Genomic DNA, 19424 nt, shown 5'->3' on the forward strand with positions numbered 1-19424 from the left:
AACCTAATCCTTTAAGGAATGCTTTAATGGGAAGCTTCTTGAGGGTTAAGTCTCCTATATAAACAGATGAATTGGTCCCTGATTACTACCGACGTTTTGCATATTGTTCTGTCCATTGAGAAGCAAGTTGGTAAGTAACAGAAGACCATATTCAGTTATCGAGTTAAGCAGCTGCATAAGATGGAATCCATGCCAGTGATTGCTGAAGGTAAGCCTTGATCCCTTTTTTGATTGTGTGTGCATATGTTGTGAGCATGTATATGGTTTTACATCACTTGCCGCATAGGTGTATAGAAGAATTTTCATTCTTTTTTTCACATTACTTATCATCTTTGTTATTCCTCTTTGGTTAGTGAAGGAAAAGAACTGTTGAAACACTCGAAACAATACAATATAATATATGCATGTATATTATCCATATATATACATGCATTGTGCGTGTGTATTATATCTGTTAGGTTCGATTGAATGACACAAAAAATGAAATAGCGCTTCGTGGTAGCAAATTAGCATCACCATTCATGGGTGCCATTCATATTAATTGATTTAATTCCTTTGGTGATCAGGATTTGTATACGTGTTTGTTAACTCGATGAAATTCTGTACACTGACAGCTGCTGCGGACTGCGGTTGTCATTGGTGAAAGCTTTTTCATACTTGGTATAATACGTCTGCGGACCACTGCTGTGTTCTGTTTAATTTCTGATATTATGAAAACTAGAGTACTCGAAACAGATTCGATATCTTTCGTGGTGATCATGATCATGTGTCATCAAAATTGGGCATGCATCAATGATCTTGGTACGTGTTTGCCCAAATCTAGATACAGTGCATATATATGAATATATCCCATATATAGATGCATGATTGCTGTATGTATCAGGTTCCATTGAATGACACAATTTAAATTGAATTAGCTAGCTTTGAAGTAGCTAATTAGCTTCACCATTCATGGGTGATTAATATTAAATCCTTTGGTGATTAGGATTTGTAAACGTGTTTGTTAGATCGATGAAATTCGGTACACTGACAATTGTTGCCACACACTGCCTTGATGGTTATAAATTATAACACGTAACGACTATTATATGTCTGAGATTTTGCATAAATAGAGACGAGCTATCAGCTTGTCAGAAAGTAGAGCAAAATCAGCTTGGTGTAGCTGTCAACATTCAACACATTCATTCTGTATCATCACATTGATTATATATTATTAGGCATTAATAGGCCTAGAATAGTTTTCCTTTTGTGTATCCTAGAATCAAGCTGTATTCTTGTATATATGATATACAGATCAATAGAGCCATCATCACTTCCAGCAAATCTGTCTCTACTGTTTTTCACAGCTTTCTTGCCAACTCTGTCTCTGTAGAGTACTACTCTAGTGCGTTTAAGTTCTGATCTAGCTAGGTTTAACTATGGTAACCAGCACTAGTAGAGTACTCGAAATAATTTCGATGTTATTTGTGGTGATCATTATCATGATCACCAAAATGGGGCATGTATCAGCTGATCTTGGTGCTTGCCCAAAATGTGGTAGCCTAGAAGTTCCATACCCTTTTAGCACTGATGATAGTTGTGGAGACCCTAGATACAAAATCTATTGCAACAATGGCAATGAACTTCAATTCATGTCAGCTGAAGGGTTTAAGTACAAGATCCTCAGCATCGACTCGAGTGCCAACAGGCTCATTATACACCCACCTGATTTCTTAGTAGAGAATAACACTTCTACATGTTATTCTTCAGATTTCTCTTCACAAGGCTTAAGACTCGATGAACACTTGCCCTTCAACATTTCTACTCGTAACACCGTGATGCTGTTCAATTGCTCGGATAATATTCTCCTCTCGCCTCTAAATTGTTCCTCAAACAGCTTCTGCAGGCAGTTTGAGGATAAGATTGAGGCATGCAGAGGTACCCTTTGCTGCCACTTCTTGAAGGATTCCCACATGACTTCATACATGATCAGGGTCAGGCTTGGAGGCTGCACTGCTTATACTTCTGTTGTCGATATTCGACCTCAAGATCCAGTTGATAACTGGAACTATGGAATTGAGCTTCAATGGTTGCCTCCTAACTAACCGATCGACTGAGTTCAGTACCTCACTGCATTCCTCTTAATAAAATGTATGCATTTCCTGGCAAGTTGTCACCACTTTATGTCCTACTGCTATGCTTATGTTACCTTTCTCTTGTTCTTCAATTGCTTATGGTTCATGACATGAAGTTCATGTACATGTACAATATTTCCTAATTCTAGAAAATAACACGTCGATCTCTTCTGTTCGGCATTCATTTTGTTTTTATTTCAGGTTCTTGGTATAATAAAATAGGGTTATTATCGCAAATGATACCTGAACTATACCTCAATCTTATCGATGGTACATGAACTTCAATTTTGATCACAACCAGTACCCGAATTTTTCGATTTCATTTTAAATGGTACCTAGAGCCACCTCCAATCACTATTCCGACTAAAAACGGCATGGGAGGCGATCATAGTGATGATTTTTGATGATTTCGAGGGTTGAGAACATATATAGTGATGATTTTTTTGTAATAGACTTGCATTGAACTTGTTTTTTTTTTATTTTTTGTTTTTTTAGATTTGGCTTTTTTGGCCTGAATAGTGATCGAATGTGGCCTTAGGTGCTATTTAAAATGAAATCAAAAAGTTCAAGTACTGGTTGTGATCAAAATTGAAATTCAGGTTCCATTTGTGATAATAACTCAATAAAATATGGAAGAAAAAACATACTTTCCAAACATTCAGTAGATACTCTTCATTTTACAGATGGGACAGTAAACCATTCTTGAAGAGTAGAATGAAATTTTTGCTATTTCGGACACCAAAGAAATCATTCGTATGTGTTAAATACGGGATTACCAATCCCTAGCATATCATGGAAAAAGGAAAAAAAAAAACTATCATATACAAAGACAAATGAATGGAGTATAACATGCATTCGCACTAAATGGAAAATCCCTGAAAAACGAAAACCAAGCATGCTCACACTGCCAGACGAAAAATACAACAAAATATGTAATCAGATATATTACTACAAAGCCACTGTGGGTGTGCTCATTCTTTTTCCTTCCCTTTTTCCGACAGGTTGTGCAGAGGAAGGGGCCTTCCCATGGCTTTAATGGTGGTGAGAAAAAAGGTCCAGAATTTACTGATAAACCTTCTGATTGGGGCTGATCAACTTGGCAGACTGCACACCGGAAAATACCAGAATTTGCATCCAAAGGAATATCCTTACCCAACCTGTAAGTCAGTCGAGAAAAGAGAAAAATTAAAGGCTGTACTACAAGATGACAAGATTAAAGAAACAATCATGTTGCCCTTTTTGGACAAAAGACGTCATGTGAATCATAACAAAAAATGACATATGGCTTATAGCACATGATCTAATTACAATAAGAATGAATGTGGTAGAGAACCAGCCAATTTAGTGGCTTCTCATCGTGCTTCTTTTAGTTTGTCCATCCAGTTCATGCTGTCTTATCATTAGCAATTAGGTATAAGCCATGCTAGTTAACCCAGGAAATAAAGTACCTTTCAGCGAGCATTGCTGAACCTTCTTCAAACAGTTCCTCCACAACTCCCACCGCTGAAAGCTTATTTGTTTTGCTCCCATTCTGACTTTTCTTCTAAAAAATAAGTGAAGTGAGCATGCTTTGTTTCTTCCTCGGAGTTGGAGGCAAGACAGGACGGTCTGATGGGATTATGTCAACAACTACGCAGGTTGTATCATCTTTCAGACCCCTTGACCTCAGAGCCTCCTACAGCAGAACAGAGTATTGGGACTAGATCAGTAAAATCAGACTTTTATTCTGGGCCCGTACATAGAGTCATCTCAGGCATTACCTCAACGACCAACTTTGCAGCAAGCTCTGCAGGCAATCCCCGGCAAGACTTGGCAGCCATATCAGAAGCTATTATAAGTCTTCCCCCGGCATTTGAAAGCTACATAACCAGGAAAAGAAATTATTGAATCAGAATTTTCTACGAAAAGAAAGGTGAGAGAACCTTTGCCAATATCACAAAATGAAATCACCTTTACTTGCTTGACATGTGGTACTGGGACAATAACATAAACACATACAAGAAGAAGGTCCTGCCAAGAAATTCCTATTCGATGCCAAGTATAGTTTCAATTCTAATTCCAAATTAGGAGTGGGCAGGCTATAATATTTCTGGGTTCAGAGCCCAGACAGCTAAGTAATCAGGGCATAGATTCAACTAGAACACAGATAATACATACAGCAATCTAATTTATACCCAAAAAAAAAAAGGTAGGGGGGCCGGAGGGGTACCTCCAAAATGAGCGGTGTGAAATCGACAAGCCTTGAGGTGATTGAGAGATGGATCGAACTGGGTTTGCAATTCTTGCAAGTCCTGAGCGCTATTTTGTTGTTGCCGTTGTTGTTGGGCTTCGTTGAGTCAGTCGGTAGTACTTCACTGCATTCCTCTTAATAAAAGGAAAATGATCACTTACCCAATTTTGGGTTAATTAATATCACTTACCTAAACACTCTAAAAGATTGTCCACTTACCCAAACACTATAAAAGATCATTTACCTAATACCCAATTGAGTATTTTTTATATTCATTTTTATTTATTTTTGGGACAATTTTGCTCTCTCTTTCTTTGTCACTTAGAGAGAGAAGTCATCAAAGACCTTGCCGGACTCAGGTGACCAGTGGCCGACCGCGGACTCCGGCGACCAGTTACCGGAATCCGGCGTCTAAATTTATTGCCCCCTAATAATACCCAGTAACCATATTATTACCCCCCAATAATCATATTATTGTCTCCCAATGATCATATTATTGCCTCCCAATAATCATATTATTGTCTTCTAATAATAATATTATTGCCCCCAATAATCATATTATTACCCTCCAATAATCATATTATTTCCCTCAAGTGAATTACATAAACTCTCAAAACCAAAATGAATACACTACAGACACAATTGATTAATTTTTATGTTCATTGCTTGACTGTTGAATATTTTTAAACCTCACTGGTCCTCATCATGACCACCACTTCTCCTCTTTAGTCCATAAAAGCTGCGAGTTTCAAATCCCCACAAAATCTCATTTCCCCCAAAATCCCCAAAATGCCCCAACTCGCCGAGGCCTACGCCTGCGTGCCGTCGACGGAGCGCGGCCAGGGGATCCTGATCTCCGGCGACCCCGAATCCAACAGGCTCCTCCACACCAATGGTAGATCCATGATCATCATGAACCTCGATAACCCTCTCGACGTCGCCGTCTACGCGGGCACGCCTACCCGGCCACCATTGCCAGATTCTCCCCCAACTGCGAGTGGATCGCTTTCGTCGACGTCTCCAGCACCATTAGGATCTGGGGGACCCACAACGATTTCGTGCTCAAGAACTAGTTCAAGGTCCTCTCAGGTGAGATCGACGACCTCCAGTGGTTCGCCGACAGAATGAGGATCGTCGCCTTTGGCGAAGGCAAAGGGAGACCTTGCGGCTGCACGGGAAGTCAAGCTCACAGAGTTCATGGAAGGTTTGATGGAAAAGGAGGTGGCGGTGATGGAGGCGATGGAAGCTTTCAGGTGAAACAGAGATCTGAGGCAGAGAGAGAGAGAGAGAGAGAGAGAGAGAGAGAGAGAATGGAGATGAGAGAAAGAGCAGATTGGGGGAGAGTGGAGAGACACAGGGAGATGCACATGTAATTAATTAATTGAGTTAAGGGTAAAACTGTCATTAAATATTAAAATGAGTAAATGAGAGTAAAAAATTCTTAGTGGAGTAACTTGGAGTATATTCTTTCCAAACATTCCATGAGTCCTCTTCATTGTACAAATGGTTTCCATTCTTGAAATAAGAGTAAAATTAATGAAATTTTTGCTATTTTGGACACCTAAGAAATCAGTCGTATGTTTTAAATACGGATTTCCAATCCTTATCATGTCGTGGAAAAAAAAATATATATATATATATATACATAAATTTTTTTTAAAAAAATTCCATATATAAAGACAAATGAATGGGATAACATTCGCACTAAATGGAATATCTGGTTAGCAAACACTTGTTAGCAACCTTTTTGTATCGATTATATTTTCATTGTTCAAACAAAAGAATTAAAGGCAGCAGCAAGGAGTTGGAATGAGTTTTAGAAGCTAGTTTCCAACCGAGTACAGGGAGCTGCTGCAACAAAACGTATCCATCATGTAAACTTCAACTTACGTGCAAATTAAATAAGCTGTTAGGGGTGGAACTTTCTCAACACATCTGTTAGATAACACTTTTGATATCAGTCAGCCAGTCCAACATCTGAACACAAACCAGAATCGACACACTGTTGACAAGTCCAAAATACCTACTTACTCTGCATATCTCAACTTCATTTCTTACACACACCTATAACACTAATAACAGTCACCACATGATAAACGAAAACCAAGCATGCTCACACTGCCAGAGGAAGAATACAACAAAATATATAATCGAATATATTACTACAAAGCCACTGGGTGTGCTCATTCTTTTTCCTTCCATAGCGTCTTTCTTTTTCCGACAGATTGTGCAGAGGAAGGGGCCTTCATTGTATGCTTCTTTATAGAGGCCACTTTAGGAACTACGAACCATCAAAGGGCAAATGGCACCAAAAGACTTCACTGAAAATGGAAAGTGATGTGCCAATCATCTTAACCCAATTGTTGGATTGAACAACCTTAACCAAAAGGGCAAAACACTGGTGAAGAATCCCTATGGATGATTGGATTACATTAAATACAGATTTGGTTATTAAAAAAAAGTTGATTATAAATATTAAGAATTGAGATAATTTTATGAGTGTTGGGTCATTTGACGCATAGGTGTATAGAAGAATTTTCATTCTTTTTTTCACATTACTTATCATCTTTGTTATTCCTCTCTGGTTAGTGAAGGGAAATGACTGTTGAAACACTCGAAACAATACAATATAATATATGCATGTATATTATGTGAAGGGTAAAAGTGTAATTACATAGCATGATACATTCTGCTACTCTAGTACCTAGTATATATAGCTGCAAGAAGTCTTCACTCGCGATGAGCATGTAATTGAGGAGCATGTAACTGAGCCAAAAGTTTTCAATACAAGTTCTTTCTCTCAATTTTCTTTCTTTTCTTCTTCAAGCTTTCATGGTATCAGAGCCAAGTTGCGATCTTGGAGTACTGAAAGTTCATGATTCTCATACAAATCGTCGTGTTCTTGTTCATACTAGCTCAGATAAGTTTTTCATCATCGATCTTGAAGAAATTTCTAGTCCTTGTTCTTGAAGAAATCGTTGTGATTCTACTGTAAATTGATTGTTGTTGCTTGCTTCGAAGCTTTGGTTTCATATATCTTGTGTTCGATTGTGCTTTTCTTCAAGAGAAAGTTGTTAATTCTTAATGCTCTATGAAATTTGGTGTTCTTGGTTATAAAACCCTAGATAATTCTGGAGCTCTCACCACATCTACTAGTGATTTGTAACTATTGGAGTAAGATCTCTCACAGTTATTTTGTCGAACACCTGGTGTGCATTTCAATTTGAGCTCAGTTGGACTACTTCTTGTTCGACTTTTGGATTTCTCTCAATATAGGAGGTTTCTTCGATCTGGAATGGTTCTTGAATCATGCTATATATATCAATAATTCTATTTGAGACGAGTGGTTTTATATGCTGAACAAGTGATGATTGATCGAATTATGCTTATTCTCTGTTGATTTAGACATATCTGGAAGCAGATGATGAGATATTATTGTGCTGCTGTTGGAATTTTTAATATCAGTAACATTAATACCAAGAACGGTGTAGCAAGTCACATCCATTGTTAGTTGAACTTTTTGTCATCTACAAAATTCCATTGTTGGTTGCTATCTCTACACTAATTGTTTAGCATCCATTGAGATATTCTTGGTTGGTCTATTCTATTGGTCTGCAAGATTCATTGATAAATTTTGTTCTTTTATTGAAGAAGCATTACAGAAAAGTTACAGAAGAACCATTATTGTTTAATGAAGATTCTTGATATGAAAGATTGTTGCTTGTTCATAGTTGATTGACAAGGGTTTCATGGATTTGCAATAGACTTGTCTAGAATGCGTCTGAGAATTGTAAGAGAGGATTTCCAGGCTTTGGACTAAGGCTTTACTACTGTTTTTGTACTTCTACATTCAAGAAACTACATTTTGCTTTAGTGCTACCTTGAATCATGTATTAGAACACTGAGCTACAAAATTGTCTTCTCTCCAACTTCACCAATCTAATCAAAGTAAGCTTAGATGCCTCTAACTATGTCTCTTGGAGATTTATGTTAGAATCAATGTTGGTGGGGTGTGACCTGATGGGATATATTGATGGGTCTGTCCCTTGTCCGCCACAATACAAAGTTGCACATGAGGCTGGTTTTAACCCAGAGCCAGAACTTACACAAGAATATAAGGATTGGAGGAAGCATGACTCTGCTATAATGACTTTACTAGCTGGTACTTTGTCATCTGATGCTCTTTCATTCTTTGTCATCTGATGCTCTTTCATTCATCATTGGTAGTAAAACCTCGAAAGAAGTCTGGTTTTTACTTGAAGAGAGATATGCTAAACTTTCAAAGTTTAAAGCTTTTGAGCTTAAGATCTCTATGCAGAATATTCAGAAAGGTAGTGATAGCATCGACAAGTATCTACAACGCATTAGAACTGTAAGGGATCAACTTTCAGTAGCTGGAGTTTCTATTCCTGATGAAGAAATGGTTATTTTGATTTTGAATGGATTGCCATCTGAGTTTGCTACCATGAAAACTATAATAAGGATCAAAACACTAAAATCCCCTGTTTCAATGGAAGAATTAAGATCTCTCTTGTTAATTGATGAAGATGAGATTAATCAATCTGTGAAGTCCATTTCTTTGTCTTTGGAGGCTGCGATGGCTGCATTTGATGATAATTCCAGAGGTACTTTACCTTCTCATTCTTTGAATAATAGTTTACCTAATTCCGAAATGGTTTGCTCATCTACTACACTTGCTGCTATCATTTCAAACACTAATGCTCTTACAAGGAATTCTTCAAAACCTGTTACTCAATTTAGTTGTGTGCCTCAATCGACTGTTATATCTACCACACCTGGTGTTGCTTCTCCTTCTGGATGCACTATGCAATACATGCCTAATTATGAGTATATGATGTGTGCTGCTCCTGCTGCATTAAATAGGTACATCAATAACCCTTCTCCTTCATCATACATGTTCAATGGCCTCCCAAATGACAATTTATGTGCTCCCAGTGATCTAAACTATTCTGTAGTTAGTGAAAAGTCTCTCGGAACCAAGATGGGCAGTGGTGATTCTGGGTTTATTTGTGCAAGTTCTGCTCTACATCACATCATCCAAGAGGAAGGTTTTGGTAATATAGATGGTTATATTGATGATACTAATGGAACCTTCATATTTGAAGCTTGTCAAATCTGCTATAGTTTTGGCCATTTTGCTAACACATGTTCTCAGAGATTTGCTCCAAGACAAGTTGTTGCTTCTGGATCATCAATGCAATGTCAAATTTGCTTTAAGAAAGGTCAGAGCGCAGCCGAATGTCAGCGTAGGCACTACAATGGTATTCAACAACAAAGTTATGCAGCACCTAAGGCCTTGCATTCTTTCATCTCCACTCAAACATTGCCAGTTCCTCCTGCATCTCCGCTACCAGTTCCAATGTACCATCCTTTGCAGCTAGCTCTTGGTAAGAAAATTGACGCCTTGCTGACATCAGGCCCTTGGTTGCTCCCTTCAACTCCAAACATATCTTTGATAAATTGTAGGAAAGCTTGTCAACCTATGAAATTATGATTTGTATACGTGTTTGTTAACTCGATTAAATTCTGTACACTGACAGCTGCTGCCACACACCTGCATTGATGATTGTCATTGGTGAAAGCTTTTTCATACTCGGCATGACCACTGTTGTGTTCTGTTTAATTTCTGATATTATGAAAACTAGAGTACTCGAAACAGATTCGATATCTTTCGTGGTGATCATGATAATTGGGCTTGCATCAATGATCTTGGTGCTTGCCCAAATCTAGATACAATGCATATATATCCCATATATAGATGCATGATTGCTGTATGTATCAGGTTCCATTGAATGACACAATTTAAATTGAACTAGGTACTACAACCCGGGCGATGCTGCGGTTTTTTTCCCCCTCAACCTTTGTTAGTAATATAGTTACAATAAGAGAGAAAATGTTAAGCTAATAAACATTAATTGAAAGTGATGATTCACATATTACAATTGGTGTTTAAATCAGATTTGTATATCTTCACAAATGAAATTTTTGATGAAAAGTTGGTACTTTAACCGAGCTCATATGTCTACTTTTTCCAAAAGATGGTCATTCTAACCAAACTTGTTCTTTATGTACAAATTACAAAAATTGTCAGTTGTCATCAAAATATTTTACATTCATACTTCGAACCAATGAATATACATAAATTCTTCAAACATTTCTTCAGTTGGATCATCTGTTGACTGTTTTTAACGCTTCATCTGTGTTGATGAGTTCATTAGTTTCTACATGTAGTGAGCTGACACTGAAAGATTGGGTAGTAAGATAAGGAACAAAGGAATGAAGCTGCAGAGGGCATATAATCTTAATATCACCAATCATGTTAAGGACAGCAATATATTAACATATGGAATATAAGAATGAAGGTAATTAGATTGTGCATCAAACTTCCTGCCAAATGAAAGAGAGCGCACTGAGCATGCGAGGAAAAAAAAAACATAACTAAACAATCGAATAAATGAGGATTAAGACATGCAGTTTTTCCCTTGTTTCGATGGATTAGAGCACCACAAAGAAATGTGAACCAATGCAAATGGTATCAAGTACTATAGGCAATGTGTGACAAATCACGCTTAAACTTTTTTTTTCAAGCCTCCTTTTGAGGGGGTGACTTGTATGGAGGCAATGCTAAAAGTAAAGGTCATGTGCCACTGAAAGTAAGCTTTGCAATATTCACTTCACAACACCAAATCTTTTTTCCAGATGCAAATAACCACCAAAACAATCAAATTTGATAGTAAATATATCCCCAGTTCCTAAAGTGTTGAGAGGTATACCAAAACAAAAACACGCCCTTTTAAGTCCAGCATACAAACACGGGCTCTTCTAAAACAATGAGATTAACAACTTCACAAAAAGTATGATTAAATTCAAAGCAGCTGCAGCTACGTTATTGGATTAGAACATGAATCATTGAGTTTCGACCCATTGGTTGGCAAGCCGATGGATTTCATGTATGTAACTAACTAACTGCATATATAGGCATATGATTGGTATATATACACATCAAAACTTATTTGCCTAGCCACACACATAGATACATTACATGACTGATGTCAAATGCATATATATATATATATATATATATATATATATTCACATTTTGAAATTTAATCTCAAGTCAAGAATGTATTCATTGAGGGATTTTTACAAACAGTTGGAGCTCATCTCATCTCCTCCTAACTTCTAATGAAGCCACAAATCAATTGTAAACCCCATATCAATATCACCTTTAACCAATCTTTGGACATTGCCATCTCGACCTACATTGCCATCTCGACCAGCTTATATTAATTCAATAAGAGAGTTCAAAACAATCAGTAAACAGTACAACCCAAAATCTTGAGTTTTCTCTCTGTTAAAAGCAAATTTTTCAAAGCAATATAGCAAATTTTCACCCAAAACCCCAAATCCAAACGAAAAAATTAATCTTTAAACACTGCCTCCACAAATTTGCCTACTTTCGAATATTCATAACCATCATGTTCTTATCTTTCCCAAAATTCCCACCCTAAAAGATCACAATTCAGAAATTACAAAAACAATAGAGCAAAAGATCCATGTCTCTCAATTTTCTCGTCAAGAAAACAAACAGAACAACATAATGAGAGAATGACAAACCCCCAGAAGGTGTAGATTGGGCGAATAGAGCTGCCCCAATCCTCTTGCTTGGACTTGGCGTTCTCGTCTTGCATTGATTTAGGGTTCGACAGTTCGACTCCGTCTTTCTTTGATCTTCCGAAGCTCAAGTCTTGCCTGTTTGGTTTAGGAGGAAGAGAGAGTAAAAACTCGGTCTGGGTCCTCCTTTTGGTCAGTGGCAGATCGGTAACAAAATTTCAAATGAGGGCAAAATGATCTTTTCACCCACGAATGAACAGTAACCCCAACCCTGGGGAATGAACAACAGTTAACTCATCTTTTATATACGTAACGTATAATTGGCTAGCTTTGAAGTAGCTAATTAATTAGCTTCACCATTCATGCGTGCCGTGCTGCCATTGGCTTTAATATTAAATCCTTTGGTGATTAGGATTTGTAAACGTGTTTGTTAACTCGATGAACTTGTTGCCACACACGGCCTTGATGGTTATAAATTATAAACACGTAACGAGAGTATTATATGTCTGAGATTTTGCATAAATAGAGAGTAGAGCAAAATCAGCTTGGGGTAGCTGTCAACATTCAACGCATTCATTCTGTATCATTCATTATGTATTATCACATTGATTCTATATTATTAGGCATTAATAGGCCTAGAATAGTTTTCCTTGTTGTATCCTATAATCAAGCTGTATTCTTGTATATATGATATACAGATCAATAGAGCCATCATCACTTCCAGCAAAATGTCTCTACTGTTTTTCACAGCTTTCTTGCCAACTCTGTCTCTGTAGAGTACCACTCTAGTGCGTTTAAGTTCTGATCTAGCTAGGTTTAACTATGGTAACCAGCACTAGTAGAGTACTCGAAATAATTTCCATGTTATTTGTGGTGATCATGATCATGATCACCAAAATCGGGCATGTATCGGCTGATCTTGGTGCTTGCCCAAAATGTGGTAGCCTAGAAGTTCCATACCCTTTTAGCACTGATGATAGCTGTGGAGACCCTAGATATAAAATCTACTGCAACAATGGCAATGAACTTCAGTTCATGTCAGCAGAAGGGTATAAGTACAAGATCCTCAGCATCGACTTGAGTGCCAACAAGCTCATTATACAGCCACCTGATCTGTTAGTGGTGGATAATACCACTACTACATGTTATTCTTCAGATTTCTCTTCACAAGGCTTAATACTCGATGAGCGCTTGCCCTTCAACATTTCTGATCGTAACACCGTGATGCTGTTCAATTGCTCGGATAGTACTCTCCTCACGCCTCTAAATTGTTCCTCAAACAGCTTCTGCAGGCAGTTTGAGGATAAGATTGAGGCATGCAGAGGTACCCTTTGCTGCCACTTCTTGAAAAGTTCCCTCATATCTTCATATATGATCAGGGTCAGGCTTGGAGGCTGCACTGCTTATACTTCTGTTGTCGATATTCGACCTCAAGATCCAGTTGATAACTGGAACTATGGAATTGAGCTTCAATGGTTGCCTCCTAACTAACCGATTGACTGAGTTCAGTACCTCACTGCATTCCTCTTAATAAAATGTATGCATTTCCTGGCGAGTTGTTACCACTTTAATTATGTCCTACTGCTATGCTTATGTTACCTTTCTCTTGTTCTTCAATTGATTATGGTTCATGACATGAAGTTCATGTACATGTACAAAGTTTCCTAATTCTAGAAAATAACACGTCAATCTCTTCTGTTCGGCATTCATTTTGTTTTTATTTCGGGTTCTCAGTATAAGAAAATCTGGAAGAAAAAACATACTTTCCAAACATTCAGTAGATACTCTTCATTTTACAGATGGGACAGTAAACCATTCTTGAAGAGTAAAATGAAATTTTTGCTATTTCGGACACCAAAGAAATCACTCGTATGTGTTAAATACGAGATTACCAATCCCTAGCATATCATGGGAAAGAAAAAAAAACTCTCATACAAAGACAAATGAATGGAGTATAACATTCGCACTAGATGAAAATCTGGTTAGCAAACGCTTGTTAGCAACCTTTTCGTATCGATTATATTTTTTCATTGTTCAAACAAAAGAAATACAGGCAGCACCAAGGAGTTGGAATGCCTTTAGAAGCTAGTTTCCAACTGAGTACAGGAAGCTGCTGCGTATCCATCATGCAAACTTCAACTTACTTGCAAATTAAAGCTGTTAGGGATCGAACTATCTCAAACACATCTGTTAGATAACACTTCTGCTATCAGTCAGTCAGTCCAACAGCTGAGCACAAACCAGAATCGACACAAACTGCTGACAAGTCAAAAATACCTACTTACTCTGCATATCTCAACTTCATTTCTTACACACATCTATAACAGTCACCACCTGAAAAACGAAAACCAAGCATGCTCACACTGCCTGACGAAAAATACAACAAAATATGTAATCAGATATATTACTACAAAGCCACTGTGGGTGTGCTCATTCTTTTTCCTTCCATGGCGTCTTTCTTTTTCCGACAGGTTGTGCAGAGGAAAGGGCCTTCCCATGGCTTTGATGATGGTGAGAAAAAAGGTCCAGAATTTACTGATAAACCTTCTGATTGGGGCTGATCAACTTGGCAGACTGCACACCGGAAAATACCAGAATTTGCATCCAAAGGAATATCCTTACCCAACCTGTAAGTCAGTTGAGAAAAGGGAGATATTAAAGGCTGTACCACAAAATGACAAGATTAAAGAAACAATCATGTTGCCCTTTTTGGACAAAAGACCTCATGTGAATCATAACAAAATATGACATATGGTTTATAGACATGATCTAATTACAATAAGAATGAATGTGGTAGAGAACCAGCCAATTTAGTGGCTTCTCATCATGCTTCGTTTAGTTTGTCCATGCAGTTCATGCTATCTTATTATTAGCAATTAGGTATAAGCCATGCTAGTTAACCCAGGAAGTAAAGTACCTTTCAGCGAGCATTGCTGAACCTTCTTCAAACAGTTCCTCCACAACTCCCACCGCTGAAAGCTTATTTGTTTTGCTCCCATTCTGACTTTTCTTCCCAAAAATAAGTGAAGTGAGCATGCTTTGTTTCTTCCTCGGAGTTGGAGGCAAGACAGGACGGTCTGATGGGATTATGTCAACAACTACGCAGGTTGTATCATCTTTCAGACCCCTTGACCTCAGAGCCTCCTACAGCAGAACAGTGTATTGGGACTAGATCAGTAAAATCAGACTTTTTTTTCTGGGCACGTACATAAAGTCATCTCAGGCATTACCTTAACGACCAACTTTGCAGCAAGCTCTGCAGGCAATCCCCGACAAGACTTGGCAGCCATATCAGAAGACAGAGCATCCCAGATGCCATCAGAAGCTATTATAAGTCTTCCCCCGGCATTTGAAAGCTACATACAGAAGTTATTGAATCAGAGTTTTCTATGAAAAGAAAGTTGAGAGAACCTTTGCCAATAGCACAAAATGAATTCACCTTTACTTGCTTGACATGTGGTACTGGGACAATAAATTCACCCACGTCTGTGTCACCAATTGACCTAGAAAGGCATAACCCACCAGGCCAGCAGCGTAGGGGACCGACCTGTGAACCATTGTATACATTAAAAACTTAAATCCTTAGAGATATATTTTACCATTGAAATGTCTTTCTGTTTACAAATAACAAGGATGAACAAAATAAACTATGAAATACCTCACTGCCCCCAAAGACATTAAGCCTTCCTACTTCACCCCCACTAGCTGTCACACGCTCCCTCTCCTCTTCATTTTCTTCCAGCCTGTGATCAACAGTCAATAGTGAAACCACACCTCCCTGGGTGTCTAATATGCATCTAGAATCCCCAACAGACGCCACAGTCACAGTCCAACCATCAATTACAACGAATGTAACAGTTGTACCAGATGTTTCCCCTGTAATGATATTGATTCATAAAAGTAAGACAAACAGTAGCAATTACACACACAAAAGAAAAAAGGCTCGTAATAAAAATAAGAAAACAGACCAAAAACAAAAAAGATTGATACATGCCTTTCTGCTGAAATTCTATATCAGTTTTCACAAAACCAGCAACCAGTGCCCGAGGCAGGGCTTGAAGCCATTCGTCCCTACTGCTACCTTGAGGAATTGCACTCAAAACATTATCCAATAAAGTCTCCTTTGCATAAATAGCAGCTGAGTTACCATTATGCCCATCAAATATCTGCCGATTAACAATTTCAAATTAGTATCAGAGAAAGAATGTAGATGCTCCTATTTGGTGCAAAAGAAAGACTAGTTAATGAACTTTTGATTGCTCTTTTTTCAAACCTTTTTGGAACCTGAGAAAATATAGGAGTTCACTTAACCTAACAAATATAACTGTAAAGGACCCCACTTCACCTTTAACTATTCTAATTTTCTATTGTCGTTTTGCTCAGCTTCAGTCCATAAGAGATCAGTTGGCCTCTAAGTAAGCAAAAAGATGGAATACAGGGATAAAATATAATATACCGCAAAAACAGAAAATGAGGTTGAAGGATTAGCATGAATTCTTTGGCAATCTGGTTTTATCAGAAAATAATCCTCTCCTTTCTTTGCCAAAGCAGCCTGCCCATACTTTAAATAGGGTTCCTGAACCTTCTCGCCCCTAATCTCACGCCCAATCAAAGTTGCAAGTGGAACAAGAGGAGACTTCATCCTCGCTACTTCAGTCTGACTCATTTTAGTCCTTGTGACATTTTCAAGAGACAAGTGCCAAAACCTATTACCCAAATAATCAAACAAAATCTTGTCAGAACTTCACTGCCTACAATGTACATCCACATGTACTAACTACTTCATACATTGACTAACAAATTATATGTTTCCCACCCCAAATTTTCAGAATGACAGTCAGACAACCACAACATACCGCATAAAACGGAAATGAATAAAGATCGATATGAGTTGAGCATACTTTTAACATTTGAAGCATACATTAAACCAACTCCGGAAAATTCATCAATTCAGTTTCAATACGAGTAAACAATCACCGAAAAGTCATTCACTGCTTCCTCAACACAAAGGTGTGTCGCTGGAAACTACGTTGACCTGAAAACAACTTTAGACAAAAACAAAAACCAATTGAATGCACAGTACAGAAGAAAGAGAATTCTTCTTGCTAGTAGAATGTTACACATTTCATAACCATTTTCTCAAAACCACGTCCCCACCAAAACCAACTCCCCAGCAAATCAAAGCCAGTTCACATATACCAAAACCCAAATTTACAGTAAGTAATGCAATTTACACCAATCCGCATCCAGAAATGTAAATTCTCAAACTTGAATAAACAGTAAACTCCATGAATTAGAAACTTGACAAAAAGGTGAAACCTTTAGCTCCTCTAGATACTGCAATCCAATAAAAACAACAACCCAGAAAAGCCATCGTATATGATCCAAGTTCAACTACGCAAAGAGGACCAATTAAGCCAAATCTGAGCTACAGACAACAATTAAAGCAGTGAAATTTAAGTGTAAAATTGGAGATATTCAAGTACCTTAGAACACCCAGCTGAAGCGCAGATAGGCAGAGACAGATCGAACCTTTAACACACTGAAGTCCATCTACAAATCCTTCATAGCAATTGAGCTCTCACTGGTTCTGATAAAACCCTAAAAGAGAGAGAGAAGTCACAAATTTCTGTGATTTGATTGGAAGACAAATCTAGAGAAAGAGAGAGAGAGTTTTGAGCAACACACCGCAGAAGTCTGGTGCAAAATGACACTATTGTCCTAGTTCTTCTAGAGGCAGATGCACACTGACAGTATCTAAAGACATAATTGACCTTTGCTGTCGAGATATGGTACCGGCGGCACATGTCAAGAACCTTATTTCGTTGCAAGTACGGCGGATGGTGAAAGCTCATGTGTAATGCCACACCAAATTTGGAAAAGAAAATGAGGTATTTTTGGCAGATTAAAGTTTTAACCACTGAGGTAGACATGGCCATCAACACCACATGGCTTTAAAGAATGAATGCTAGTAAGAGAAGTATTTTTAGTGAAATACTTCTATGAGTTTTATCTTTAAATGAATACTCAGTAAAAGTGTTTAATCAATTATGTTTTACTTTTATTTATTTTTAGCGACATTTTGTATATGCCAATTTTTTTGTTGATACACTTCGGCGGCTCATAAACAAAACAAGATACGAAACCCAAAACACAAGTCAAGAATCTAATTAAATATTTTGTTGTAAAACATGTCGAACAGTGAAAGTCCATGTGACACATTGAATTTAGAGAAAAATGAGACTTTTTAAGAAATTTGAAACTCTTTGTTCGAGTGTTAAGGGAAATGTTATAGTCTTTAAGAGTCACGCTGTACTAAATTTTGACCACTAAATGTAGACATGTCGATCAAATATCATATAACAAAAAGAATAAGTTAAAAAATTAACTAAATAAGTGATCTATCATATATATATATATATATATATATATTGAAGGGGTTTGGAATCCAGCCTTAGTGGGAGGCTCAGCCCCACACCCGAATATTATTGATAATAGAAGGATGATAAGTGATCTATCATATATCTTAACGAACAAAGTCGTCGATCAGTAAAGGTGTTAAATTATAAGAAAAAAAAATTGGTGAGTATCTTTTATTGACAAATTGGAGTTTGGCTACAATATATGTTAAATTAATTAAAAGAAGAATTGCGGACAAATACGTCGTCCGTAAAGTTATAAAATTAAGAAAAAAATATAATCGAGCACCTTTATTTAGTTGAAATTTCATTGGTTAAATTGAGATTGAACTCAAACCTATGACTCAAGATAGGGTACCACTACATATTTTATCCTTTAAAGTTTATAGTAAGATTCAAGTTGGCACGCATGACAAATATCCATGTCATATGTGACTTAAAATACTGATAAAAGGCACATACCCTTTTTTAATTGGAGAACACAATCATATATTTCCCAGCAAAGAAAATCGATTCTGATAATTGTAGTAATATAATATTACGTGAGAACAGAAACTCTGTTCTAGCATTTAGTTTATTGAAAAAGAGTGGAAAGTTAAGAACTTTATTGAATCAGGCCGACTTGTAATGATCGACGACAAGGAAGAGGCATAGATGTCCTCTTTCGATTCAGAAAGGATACCGGTAGCTGTGTAACATTCTTCAGATCGCTAGGGCTTAGCTGACTAGAACATGACTAAGAATAAACCTATCTCATCGTAGTGTGATATATACCAATCCAAGTATACCAAGGAAACTAGATTATTTATTTTACACAAAATTTTAATCTAAAAAAAAATATTTGCACAAATCATCGATCTGTCGCTTGACTTTTAGGTTACGTTAGGTCAAATAGGTCAAAGATATATTCAGCAGAGTAGTTCACTTATTTGAATCCCAACCTAACTCAATCTTATCGATATTCAAATTCATCCCCAAAAACTCGTTTATTAGCTAGGTTTTACCGTTTACCACGCTACCTCTTGA

General features: G+C 37.4%; 3 protein-coding genes and 1 long non-coding RNA gene across 6 annotated transcripts; 2 read left to right on the forward strand and 2 right to left on the reverse strand.

Moving 5' to 3' along the window:
• The first annotated feature begins 1135 nt into the window (after nucleotides 1-1135).
• On the forward strand, nucleotides 1136-2309 carry LOC112193695 (wall-associated receptor kinase-like 20). Its single transcript, XM_024333924.2, has one exon. The coding sequence runs from the start codon at nucleotides 1419-1421 to the stop codon at nucleotides 2082-2084; it is 666 nt and encodes a 221-aa protein (XP_024189692.1). The 5' UTR covers nucleotides 1136-1418; the 3' UTR covers nucleotides 2085-2309.
• An 800-nt stretch (nucleotides 2310-3109) lies between these two features.
• LOC112191272 lies at nucleotides 3110-4438 on the reverse strand. 2 transcript variants are annotated; one of them, XR_002932895.2, is made up of 4 exons: nucleotides 4324-4438; nucleotides 3875-3973; nucleotides 3563-3789; nucleotides 3110-3271 (listed from the first exon to the last, which is right to left on the reverse strand). It is a non-coding gene; the product is annotated as an uncharacterized LOC112191272 (long non-coding RNA). The 2 variants fall into 2 exon arrangements; XR_005808941.1 differs by lacking the exon at nucleotides 4324-4438 and adding an exon at nucleotides 4065-4082.
• An 8084-nt stretch (nucleotides 4439-12522) lies between these two features.
• Nucleotides 12523-13540, forward strand: LOC112191574 (wall-associated receptor kinase-like 20). Its single transcript, XM_024330935.2, has 2 exons — nucleotides 12523-12746; nucleotides 12793-13540. The coding sequence occupies exons 1-2, from the start codon at nucleotides 12708-12710 to the stop codon at nucleotides 13468-13470; spliced, it is 717 nt and encodes a 238-aa protein (XP_024186703.2). The 5' UTR covers nucleotides 12523-12707; the 3' UTR covers nucleotides 13471-13540.
• Nucleotides 13541-13972: 432 nt separating this feature from the next.
• LOC112193886 (probable protein phosphatase 2C 5) lies at nucleotides 13973-17647 on the reverse strand. Of its 2 annotated transcripts, XR_002934067.2 has the most exons (9): nucleotides 17466-17647; nucleotides 16436-16685; nucleotides 15974-16145; nucleotides 15638-15855; nucleotides 15419-15526; nucleotides 15210-15335; nucleotides 14897-15123; nucleotides 14265-14606; nucleotides 13973-14166 (listed from the first exon to the last, which is right to left on the reverse strand). XR_002934067.2 is itself a non-coding variant. In XM_024334143.2 (8 exons), exons 2-8 carry the CDS (start codon nucleotides 16643-16645, stop codon nucleotides 14387-14389), a joined length of 1281 nt encoding a protein of 426 aa, XP_024189911.1. In that variant the 5' UTR covers nucleotides 16646-16685; nucleotides 17466-17647; the 3' UTR covers nucleotides 14104-14386. The 2 variants fall into 2 exon arrangements, 1 of the variants encoding a protein (XP_024189911.1); XM_024334143.2 differs by having other exon boundaries at nucleotides 14104-14606.
• Between the last annotated feature and the right edge of the window lie 1777 nt (nucleotides 17648-19424).

This window comes from Rosa chinensis, chromosome 3 (genome assembly GCF_002994745.2).
Source record: "Rosa chinensis cultivar Old Blush chromosome 3, RchiOBHm-V2, whole genome shotgun sequence".
NCBI lineage: Eukaryota > Viridiplantae > Streptophyta > Magnoliopsida > Rosales > Rosaceae > Rosa > Rosa chinensis.